At 45.6% G+C, this 12,267-nt stretch overlaps 1 protein-coding gene across 14 annotated transcripts in view; it reads right to left on the bottom strand.

Annotated features, from left to right (window-relative positions):
- LOC129854399 (pleckstrin homology domain-containing family A member 7-like) overlaps nucleotides 1-12,267 on the bottom strand; it is a 154,109-nt gene that overhangs the window by 20,665 nt on the left and 121,177 nt on the right. For 8 of the 14 annotated variants that reach the window (XM_055921386.1, XM_055921389.1, XM_055921385.1 and 5 more), the window contains 10 exons: nucleotides 11,699-11,779; nucleotides 10,543-10,611; nucleotides 9,427-9,507; nucleotides 9,158-9,307; nucleotides 8,886-8,987; nucleotides 8,652-8,763; nucleotides 8,230-8,399; nucleotides 7,918-8,109; nucleotides 7,725-7,839; nucleotides 7,386-7,480 (listed from right to left, as the gene is read on the bottom strand). In XM_055921386.1, the coding sequence (XP_055777361.1) occupies nucleotides 7,386-7,480; nucleotides 7,725-7,839; nucleotides 7,918-8,109; nucleotides 8,230-8,399; nucleotides 8,652-8,763; nucleotides 8,886-8,987; nucleotides 9,158-9,307; nucleotides 9,427-9,507; nucleotides 10,543-10,611; nucleotides 11,699-11,779 (1,167 nt within the window). The remainder of the gene's footprint in view (nucleotides 1-7,385; nucleotides 7,481-7,724; nucleotides 7,840-7,917; nucleotides 8,110-8,229; nucleotides 8,400-8,651; nucleotides 8,764-8,885; nucleotides 8,988-9,157; nucleotides 9,308-9,426; nucleotides 9,508-10,542; nucleotides 10,612-11,698; nucleotides 11,780-12,267) is intronic. The other 6 variants (XM_055921394.1, XM_055921390.1, XM_055921388.1 and 3 more) reach the window with 1 other exon arrangement.

The following is a 12,267-nucleotide window of genomic DNA, read 5'->3' as shown; positions in this document are numbered from 1 at the left end:
AGAAACAGAAAACATAGAATGCCCACCCAAACTCACGTCCTGACCAACTAACACATTTAACAAACTAACAGAAATAGGTCAGGAACGTGACATAACCCCCCCCATAAGGTGCGAACTCCGGGTGCACCAGCACAAAGTCTAGGGGAGGGTCTGTGTGGGCATCTGACCACGGTGGTGGCTCTGTCACGATCGTGTGGCGGATTGATGGACCAAAACGCAGCTTTTGGAAAGTAAGCCATCTTCTTTTATTTTTAAAGATGACGAAAAATAAACACGACACGAAACACTTTAACAAAACGAACAAAAACAACAAACGACCGTGAAGCTAAATAACGTTGTGCACTTACACACACAGGCTACAAACGTTCTGACATAGACAACTACTCACAACCAATGAGAGCCTATGGCTACCCTAAATAAGGCTCCCAATCAGAGACAACCGAAATCAGCTGTCTCTAATTGGGAACTCATTCAGGTAACCATAGACTCCTAGACAACTAAACATACATAGACAACACTAGACACATGTACTCAACACAAACCCATATACTATACCCAACAACCCCTTTACCATAAAAACACCCAAAACCAACAAAACACAAACATTCCCCATGTCACACCCTGACCTAACTAAAATAATAAAGAAAACAAAGAATACTAAGGCCAGGGCGTGACAGGCTCAGGCTCCGGGCGAGGTCCCCACCCCACCATAATCAATCCTAGCCTCCATCTCCCCCTAAAAATGTCCACCCTCATTCTACCCCCACAAAATCCTCTTGGTAACATCACAGACAGGGACAACACCGGGACAGAGAGATAGATCAAGACAGAGGGATAGCACAAGACAGAGGGATAGATCAGAATATAGAGGTAGCTCAGGATAGAGAGGGAGATCAGGATAGAGGGGCAACTCCGGACTGAAGGGCAGCTCCGGACAGAGAGACAGCTCCGGACAGAGAGACAGCTCTGGACTGAGGGGCAGTTCTGGGTATATAGCCGTTTCTGGCTGAAGGGCAGCTCATGGCTGACTGACGAATCTGGACGCTCATGGCAGGCTGACGGCTCTCGACGCTCATGGCTGGCTGACGGCTCTCGACGCTCATGGCTGGCTGACGGCTCTCGACGCTCATGGCTGGCTGACGGCTCTCGACGCTCATGGCTGGCTGACGGCTCTCGACGCTCATGACAGGCTGACGGCTCTCGACGCTCATGGCAGGCTGACGGCTCTCGACGCTCATGGCAGGCTGACGGCTCTCGACGCTCATGGCTCTCTGACGGCTCTGGCTGCTCATGGCTCGCTGGCGGCTCTGGCAGATCCTGTCTGGCTGGCGGCTCTGGCAGATCCTGTCTGGTTGGCGGCTCTGGCAGATCCTGTCTGGTTGGCGGCTCTGGCAGATCCTGTCTGGTTGGCGGCTCTGGCAGATCCTGTCTGGTTGGCGGCTCTGGCAGATCCTGTCTGACGGACGGCTCTAGCGGCTCCTGTCTGGCGGGCGGCTCTGTAGGCTCATGGCAGACGGGCGGCTTTGCAGGCTCATGGCAGACGGGCGGCTTTGCAGGCTCATTGCAGACGGATGGCTCAGATGGCGCTGGGGAGACGGATGGCTCAGATGGCGCTGGGGAGACGGATGGCTCAGATGGCGCTGGGGAGACGGATGGCTCTGGCCGGATAAGGCGCACTGTAGACCTGGTGCGTGGTGCCGGAACTGGAGGCACCGGGCTAAGGACACGCACCTTCATGCTAGTGCGGGGAGCAGGGACAGGGCACACTGGACTCTCAAAGCCCACTCTATACCTGGTGTGTGGTACCGGCACTGGTGGCACCGGGCTGAGGGCAATCACATCAGGATTAGTAGGGGGAGAAGAAACAGTGTGTACAGGGCTCTGGAGACGCACAGGAGGCTTAGTGCGTGGTGCCGGAACTGGAGGCACCGAACTGGATACACGCACTACAGGGAGAGTGCGTGGAGGAGGAACAGGGCTCAGGAGACGCACTGGTTGCCTAGTGCGTAGTGTAGGCACTGTAGGTACTAGGCTGGGGCGGGGAGGTGGCTCCGGAAATACCGGACCGTGCAGGCGTACTGGCTCTCTTGAGCATTGAGCCTGCCCAACCTTACCTGGTTGAATACTCCCGGTCGCCTGACCAGTGCGGGGAGGTGGAATAACCCGCACCGGGCTATGTAGGCGAACCGGGGAAACCATGCGTAAGGCAGGTGCCATGTATGCCGGCCCGAGGAGACGTACTGGAGACCAGACGCGTTGAGCCGGCCTCATGACACCTGGCTCAATGCCCAATCTAGCCCTACCAGTGCGGGGAGGTGGAATAACCCGCACTGGGCTATGCACTCGTACAGGAGACACCGTGCGCTCTACTGCGTAACACGGCGCCTGCCCGTACTCCCGCTTTCCACGGTAAGCCTGGGAAGTGGGCGCAGGTCTCCTACCTGCCCTTGGCCCACTACCTCTTACCCCCCCCCCCCCCAAGAAATATTTGGGTGTTACTCACGGGCTTTTTGGGCTTCCGTGCAAGACGCGTTCCCTCATAATTCCGGTTCCCTTCTCCGGTTGCCTCTGCTCTCCTCAGTGCCTCCAGCTGTTCCCATGGGAGGCGATCCCTACCAGCCAGGATCTCCTCCCATGTGTAGCAACCTTTCCCGTCCAATACATCGTCCCAAGTCCATTCCTCCTTCTTTTTCTGTCCCTTACTCCGTTTACTCCGCTGCTTGGTTCTGGAGATTTGGTGGGTGATTCTGTAACGGCAGTCCTCCTCCTCTTCATCTGAAGAGGAGGAGTATTGAGGGAACCAAGGCGCAGCGTAGTGAAATGACATAATTTTATTAACGAAAACACGAACTTGACTAAACTAACAAAAACAACAAACGGTGTAGACAGACCTAGACGACGAACTTACATAAAACAAGAAGAACGCACGAATAGGAAACATAGGCTACACAAACCGAACAAACCGTAAACAGTCCCGCGTGGTGTACAGACACAGACACGGAAGACAATCACCCACAACGAACACTGTGACAACGCCTACCTAAATATGACTCTTAATTAGAGGAACGCCAAACACCTGCCTCTAATTAAGAGCCATACCAGGCAACCCAAAAACCAACATAGAAACAGAAAACATAGAATGCCCACCCAAACTCACGTCCTGACCAACTAACACATATAACAAACTAACAGAAATAAGTCAGGAACGTGACAAGAGGTATATCTATAATTCAATGTGTATAACTTGTATTATCATCTATATTTATGATGAGTATTTCTGTTGAAACGATGGGCTATGCAAAGTCACTTGATGTTTTTGCATTTAGTGAATCTTGTCGCCTCAATGTAAACTCAGATTTTTTTATATAAATATGAATTTAATCAAACAAAACATGCATGTATTGTGTAACATGAAGTCCTATGTGTGTCATCTGATGAAAATAATCGAAGGTTAGTGATTCATTTTATCTCTATTCTGGTTTTTGTGAAGCTATATTTAGCTGGGAAAAAATGGCTATGCTTATTGTGGTTTTGTGGTGACCTAACATAATCGTTTGTAGTGCTTTCGCTGAAAATACTATTTGAAATCGGACACTTTGGTGGGATTAACAACAAGATTACCTTTAAAATGATATAAGACACATGAATGTCTGAGGAATTTTAATTATGAGATTTCTGGTTTTTGAATTTGGCGCCCTGCACTTGGACTGGCTGTTGTTATATCGGTCCTGTTACCGGGACTGCAGCCATAAGAAGTTAAATAAAACCAACCTTCATTTACATTGTGACATACTCAGGTACAAAACTCAGTTTTGGGCGAGACTGACTTTATGACCAAAAGTATTCTATTTATACTTTGTAATACATTTTGACAGTAGAATAAATGCTTCTGACTCATATGTGGGCCACGTAGGCTGTTTTCTAAATGAGAAGTTGTTTTTTAGGGGCAGTTGCTCTTTAATGTGACTTGCTCAGCAATCACATTTTAAATAATGACCTAACTCATTTTTTACTTTTTCTTTGGAACACAATTTTTCATAGACCGTTCAAACGTGCAGGCTGAGAAACCCCATTCAAACTTTAAAACATGCATACCGGTCTCGAATAGTGTTCTTGTACACAGCTTTTTGATAAAATGTATACTTTTTAAACTATTAAGCTTTTTGTCCTCCCCCCCAAAAAATCTGCCACTTTAATGGAATTTCTTCAATATTCTAAAGCTCTCGTTGTTAAAAACTCCCAGACTTCCAAGATTCTATTCACTGTAAACAATGTGACTTTCCCAACAATTTAGACAAAAACTTAAAGAGAAGGAAATATTAGTCTGCGTTTCTGCTATTTAAATTTGAAACCAGAACAGAAATATATTCGACCAATCAAACCACACAGCTGCTTTATTAACCGCATCAACAATTGTTTCTCTCTGCAGTTTTGACCACTTTCCCAACCACTTGGATAACAACTTAGAGCATATGGAATCTTAGTATACTTCTAAGCTATTCAAATCGGAAATCAGAATAGGAATAACTTACACCAATCAAGAGCTACAGCTGTTTTAGTAACCGCATCACCTACCTTAATTAAGCTAACTTCTCACTGTTGAATTAACTGCAGTGGAACTTTCAGAAATGTAAAATTATAGAAGTAGGGGAACACATTCTATGAATGAGAATCACTAATTAGTGTGACTTGCTTCTGCAAGAACACTCTAGTTATTTGATATACTTCTGACTTATCAGTGTGCCTTGCTTCACAAGACCACTCTAAATATTTAGAGTGGTCTTCCCCAAGCCTCCCCCATTTCTCCTTCACCCAAATACAGATAGCAGATGTTCTGAAAGAGCGGCAAAATCTGGACCCCTACAAATCAGCTGGGCTAGACAATCTGGACCCTCTCTTTCTAAAATTATCTGCCACAATTGTTGCAACCCCTATTACTAACCTGTTCAACTCTCTTTCGCATCGTCTGAGATCCCCAAAGATCGGAAAGCTGCCACGGTCATCCCCCTCTTCAAAGGGGGTGACACTCTAGACCCAAACTGTTACAGACCTATATCTATCCTACCCTGCCTATCTAAAGTCTTCGAAAGCCAAGTTAACAAACAGATCACCGACCATTTCGAATCCCACCGTACCTTCTCCGCTATGCAATCTGGTTTCCGAGCTGGTCATGGGTGCACCTCAGCCACGCTCAGCCACGCTCAGCCGTATTCATCAACCTGGCCAAGGCTTTCGACTGTCAACCACCGCATTCTTATCGGCAGACCTTGGTTTCTCAAACGACTGCCTCGCCTGGTTTACCAACTACTTCTCAGATAGAGTTCAGTGTGTCAAATCGGAGGGCCTGTTGTCCGGACCTCTGGCAGTCTCTATGGGGTGCCACAGGGTTCAATTCTCGGGCCGACTCTCTTCTCTGTATACATCAATGATGTCGCTCTTGCTGCTGGTGATTCTCTGATCCACCTCTACGCAGACGACACCATTCTGTATACTTCTGGCCCATCTTTGGACACTGTGTTAACAAACCTCCAGACAAGCTTCAATGCCATACAACACTCCTTCCGTGGCCTCCAACTGCCTCCAACTTAAATGCAAGCAAAACTAAATGCATGCTCTTCAAACGATCGCTGCCTGCACCCGCCCGACTAGCATCACTACTCTGGACGGTTCTGACTTAGAATATGTGGACAACTACAAATACCTAGGTGTCTGGTTAGACCTTAAACTCTCCTTCCAGACTCACATTAAGCATCTCCAATCCAAAATTAAATCTAGAATCGGCTTCCTATTTCACAACAAAGCATCCTTCACTCATGCTGCCAAACATACCCTCGTAAAACTGACTATCCTACCGATCCTTGACTTCGGCGATGTTATTTACAAAATATCCCCCAACACTACTCAGCAAACTGGATGTAGTCTATCACAGTGCCATCCATTTTGCCACCAAAGGCCCATATACTACCCACCACTGTGACCTGTTTGCTCTTGTTGGCTGGCCCTCGCTTCATATTCATTGCCAAACCCACTGGCTCCAGGTCATCTATAAGTCTTTGCTAGGTAAAGCCCCACTTTATCTCAGCTCACTGGTCACCATAGCAGTACCCACCCGTAGCACGCGCTCCAGCAGGTATATTTCACTGGTCACCCCCAAAGCCAACTCCTGCTTTGGCCACCTTTCCTTCCAGTTCTCTGCTGCCAATGACTGGAACCAATACAAAAATCACTGAAGCTGGAGACTTATATCTCCCTAACTAACTTTAAGCATCAGCTGTCAGAGCAGCTTACCGATCATTGCACCTGTACATAACCCATCTCTAAATAGCCCACCTCATCCCCATGTTATTTTTTTTGTTTGTTGCTCCTTTGCACCCCAGTATCTCTACTTGTGCATTCATCTTCTGCACATCTATCACTCCAGTGTTTAATTGCTAAATTGTAATTATTTTTCCACTATGGCCTATTTATTGCCTCACCTCCCTAACCTTACTCAATCAAGTTTATTTAATCAAGTTTATTTTTATTTATATAGCCCTTCGTACATCAGCTAATATCTCAAAGTGCTGTACAGAGACCCAGCCTAAAACCCCAAACAGCTAGAATGCAGGTGTAGAAGCACGGTGGCTAGGAAAAACTCCCTAGAAAGGCCAAAACCTAGGAAGAAACCTAGAGAGAAACTACATTTGCACGCACTGTATGTAGACTTTTCTTTTGTGTTATTGACTGTACGTTTGTTTATCCCATGTGTAACTCTGTGTTGTTTGTGTCGCACTGCTTTGCTTTATCTTGGCCAGGTCGCAGTTGTAAATGAGAACTTGTTCTCAACTGGCCTACCTGGTTAAATAAAGGTGAAATACAAATAATTAAAAAAATTAAAAACAATATTTCACCTACTTCTGACATATAGTTATTTGTGTTCCTTGCTCCAGCAACACCACTCTATATATCAAAATACTACTACTTGGGCTGCTACTACCACAGTCGCACACTACTACTACTACTACTACTACCGGGATACAGTCAGAACTACTACAGTCAGTAATTCTACTGTTACTATACAACTAGCGGCTATTATCCCACTGCTGTAATACAGTGTCTACTTATACTACTACACTAGCTTACATTTTTCATCAATTTAAACTTCTAAACTTGTTCGATTATTATAACAATACTGTTGGCCAGCTGAAAAAAGTCAAAGGTTTTCTTCATGGAAAATAGTTTTTTCCATGTACTCAGCGTTTTGTACTAGACGCTGCATCTAATCAAGTCAGCTTGTCTCAGCTCCACAAAAGTAAAAGCCATGACAGGATTTATGAACAATATTTGTGATGCCTCTCCACCTTGTCTCTTGACTCCTAGTCAGTCAGAAATAGTTGGAATCTTACCTTCAGGCCTGAGGCGGCTGAGGCTCCTCTTCTGAGGGTAACATATGAGGAGATGTTTGTGGACTGATTTAGCCTGGATGAGGAGCCAGCCGGCCCTGAGAGAAAGACAGCAAATATGAAAACACGACTCCCAAGTGAGCACAAGAGCCAAAGCATGTTCAGTGGGTACATTACAATGCACATATTTGCTGCTGGTGTGAACACTATAAAGAACTGAAAGCTGTTTAGCCTTTCAAGCTGTTTGCTTATTCTGAAGAGGAAGACTTCTTCAAAGAAACAAACATGTTATTCCACTTTACATCAAGGTGCATTACATGTGTTGGACCTAGAGCTACTTACCTCTGCTTGGCAGGGTCTGGTAGCCACCATCATGCCCCAAGGCCCCCATCCTCATGTGACCAGACCCTCCCATTCCCAGAAGCTCAGGTTCACTCAGGAAGGTGCGCAGCTCCACCTGACACCCACAGAGACAGATATCAGTACCACACAGACACACAGACACACGGCTCCATAGCTCTCTCCAAACACACACCGTGTTGTCTTCGTTGGTGTATTGGCCGATCTCCCTGTCCCGCTTGCGTTCGTCAGACTGTCGTTTGAGGCCTCGTACAGACGTGTGTCTGATGACGCTGGTTTCCCTGGGCGGCGGAGGCACGGCCGGGGCGTGGTCCTCAGGACTGTATAGCTGAGGTAGTGGTGGTCGGGGAGGGGCGCCCTCATCTGCCTGCAGAGAAAACAACCAACCAGCATAGCCTTTACCATCATATTCAATCCCATTTACTATCAGATAGGATAACATTCAACACTATGTCCTCTGAGTGCGAGGGGAGCGGGGGCCACTCACCCATTTTGGCACAGACATGGGGAGGGCTGTGGTGGTGTGCTGGGTGGAGGTGGGGGTTGTGGGGCTGAGGTGGGGGCTGTGCTGCTGGGCCAGTCTCATCTCTCCCAGGGAGGGACTGGCAGAGAGAGAAGGCACTGACGATGGCGACACGGAAGGCACAAGTTTTCTCTCTAGAGGCACAAAAACACACATGTAAAACACCCCCCAACACACACAGCATATACGTAAAAATTACACAAGATAACAACACTCCACCCACAAAAGCCAAATACACATACAGACCATAATCAACTCATCCATTTTGTTCCCTGTAAATATATAAGCACATGACAAGTAGCGTCCATTTCTCTCTCTACCTCGTCCTGACCTCCAGTGTGTGTTAGTAGAGGCAAGCGGAGACAGAGCCACAGCACTCCTCTCACCTGGGTTGGTCACAGAGGAGATGGTGACTTGGTAGTTGGCTTTGCTGGAGCTGAGGCCTGCTATTACGTCTTCAACCCTCCACAACTCCCTCTTGATCTGGGACTTCTCCTTCTGCTCATAGACAAACACACACACAACCATGAACACAAACACTACAGACGTTGTTCCCATCCCTCTGGGAATCTGTAGGAGAGTACGTGTTTGCAGTGGTGTGGTTGTGGTGCGATCCTGACCTGAGAGAGACCACTGCGGTTCATCTGGCCCTCCAGAGCTGTCCTCAACCAGTCTACATCTCTCTCCAGGCTGCTGTACTCGTTCCACGCATTCTCCATCTCCTGCATGGAGCAAGAGAGACATAGAGAAAGAGAGAGTAATAGAGAGAGAGTAAGAGAGGGAGCGAGATAGAGAGTAAGAAAGACAGAGAGGGAGGTTGTGTGGTCAGTCAATGGGGTTATGTCCAAACCAGTGAGCCAGGCTGTGTTAGGTCAGACAGAGCAGGTCTTACCGTAGACACCTGAGAGATCTCAGCTCTGATGTGCACCACGTCCTCCTGCAGTAGTCTCTGCTGGTAGGATATCTTCTCCTGGTGGGCCGGCTGGTCCCGGTACTGCTCCATCTGCTGGTGGGACACGTCCAGCACGGACTCCAACTTGTCCTGTAGGACAGGACACCACGAGGGCGTGGGGTATTCACGACGAGACCATACGGGGAAGCTAATACACACGTATACATACCCAGGCACACACACACAAACAAACACAGAAAACCCAATACCTTGTCTTCCTTGAGCGTGCGTATCGTTGTTTCCAGCTCCTGAAGGATCTTGTCTTGTTCACACAGTCGACTTAACTTCACCTGCACAGGGAACAGCAGCAGGCAGCCCAGAGAACAGAGATTGATAAGGTCTAAGACTAGGTCTATGACTAGAACAGGGTCCCTCTGCCCAGCAGCTTCTGGTAAACACCATTCAAACCACAGTGCCCAGCAGAATGAATTGATAGTCTACTGTAGTCGGCTCTGTCTGGAAATATGTCAATAAGACCCATCTCTTTGAAATGCCCTGAGGACATATTTTCATCTTCTCTGTGTGAAAATAAATAAATAAAGCTTTATACTGTCTGCTTGTGGGGAATGGTAATGCCCATTATAAGTAATCATAATCAAAAATCCATATTTTGAAATTCACTTTTCAAGAGAACAGTGCTTATTGAGACTGGCATATTTGTTTCCCCGCAGAAATGGGTTATATGTTTCTGAAAACAAAATAAGACTGCCTAGCTTACCATCTTTCTCACACACTGAGTGTTTATTCTTGAGTTCTATTTATCATTCTGTTCAATTAATAATTAAGCTGTTTTTTATTTCACAGACGTATATTGTTGTTTTAATTGCATTAAATATTCATTGTTCAAACAAATTCACCAGCAAATTCTTATAAATTGTTAAACTGGAACAATGCTAATGATGAAAAGCCAAGACATCCAGTTTATTTACCTCCATTCTGAGCAAACAAAGAATTAAAAAGGCCGGATGACAGAAATCAAACTGAAAAATTTAAGAGCTCTACGTCTAAAATCCCATTACATGTATTTTTCCCTTTAAATTGAGAGCTGGAAATAAAATCCCTCGGCGATACTCTCAGGCTTTAACAGTGAAGCTGTCTGTCCCCACAGTGCTGCATCTACGCTCTGCTCCGTTCCCTCCCTCCCTACACACCCTCTGTTTACCACAACGACAGAATACCAACTCCTCAAATCCTCACTTCACTGTCTCTGTTGTGGGTTGGAAGATGTGAAAAACGATAGACGTTGAAGAAAAGGAGAGATGGATAAACTGGGTGTTTATCAGACAAGGTTTGGTTAGGGGGGGGGTGGGGGCCGGTATACTTACATCAACATCGCTCTCTGCTATCTTAACAGGTCTCGATGGTCTGTCTTTTAGAGTTTCACGCCCTGTAACCTGCAATGCCCAAAAGGCACAAATACAACCTTACTTCTCCCAGTAATAGTTGCAAAAAAAAGTTCAACTATCTTAAATATTAAAACCAACATTCAATAGATAACACTGAACAACAACATTACAGCAATTATCAAGCAACAGCATGAGACCTTGCTAAGGACATTGCGATTGCAGAAACCACAATGTAGAATAGTTATGCAAAAATGATTCAACAAAAAAGACGTGGGTAGTAGTATGCACAAGCCAATGCAATATGACTGCTTTAAAAGCTGTGCAAATATATTTATGGTCAAAAACAGCATCTGTGCATTTAAGAGAGGCCACAACGGAGAACCACAAAGCTGCTCTTTCCTGGCAGTGTGTCAGTGAGTTTAGTTAACGACCGTGTCCTCTTTATGAACCAAGAGAAAGGGAGGAACTAGCAGGAAATATGGCACCTCCTTCAGATCCTCTCTGTTACAGTGATAAATCAGACTTGGCCAAAGACATATCTCAGAGATGTCAGTGAACTGGCCCAGTTAGAATTGATATAAACTGTAGATATATTTCAGTGTCTTTCGCTAAGAGATTTCAATTGACTTAATGACCAAAACAGAGCTAATGATTTCTGCTGATCCATTTCAAAGAGCATAGAGATGTAGGTGTGTTTACAATTATAACCAAAGCACACATTATTTAGTTGACCTTATAGCTCTGATTCTAATACAAGTGTTCAATGATAATCAGTATTGACGTGTCTCAAAGAGCACCCTTGGGTCGTCTCTTTAGTGCTTACTAGACAAACAAAAGGAAAAGAAAGGCTGTGAAACAAAGTGCAATCCAGGGTTCAACAGCATGCAATGGGACTCCCTCTCACAGAGAGCAGAGACAGAGTCCACATCAGTCAGTCAGCACACACTGACACAGCATCACCATGATGGACTACAGTACCCAGCAGGCCAAGCTATGCACTACAGTCACAGGTGGGTCTCTCTTCTAACATGGCCACTCATCACAGCAAACACGGGCAGGTAAGGAGTGCATTACACACATTCTATTAGGAGAAGCAGTGGAATGGTCTCACTCTTTGTATGCACACCATCCTTACATTCCAACTGGACCCAAAACCTGGAGGGGTGTTTTCTAACACATTGTGTACCATAACGATCAACGGGTCAATACTTTTGATCTGTTTTAAAATAGGAAATAGAGGGGTGTTACATCAGAATGTACACATCAATAATATAGAACTCCCCACTCCAAGAAACAGAAGGTTAGTTAAGGGTTGTGGTGTTGTACATACAAATCACTTCAGGAGGATCAGATGCTTTGTACTGTTGTTAATGGAAGAGAATTGCTGATAGCAGAATGTAGAATCATTACAACACATAAGGTCATTCTGCTGACGCTGGCATTAGACTTACACTACCGGTCAAAAGTTTTAGAACACCTACTCATTCAATGGTTTTTCTTTATTTTTACTATTTTCTACATTGTAGAATAATAGTGAAGACATCAAAACTATGAAATAACACATAAAGAATCATGTAATAACCAAAAAAGTGTTAAACAAGTCATAATCTATTTTATATTTGTGATTCTTCAAATAGCCACTCTTGGCATTCTCTGAATTCTATGAAGCCGCACAGCAGCAAGATATTTTCCCGGGTTTGAGAG

The sequence above is a fragment of the Salvelinus fontinalis genome, chromosome 4 (assembly GCF_029448725.1).
Source record: "Salvelinus fontinalis isolate EN_2023a chromosome 4, ASM2944872v1, whole genome shotgun sequence".
Lineage (NCBI taxonomy): Eukaryota > Metazoa > Chordata > Actinopteri > Salmoniformes > Salmonidae > Salvelinus > Salvelinus fontinalis.
This window is presented reverse-complemented; position numbering and strand designations above follow the sequence as displayed.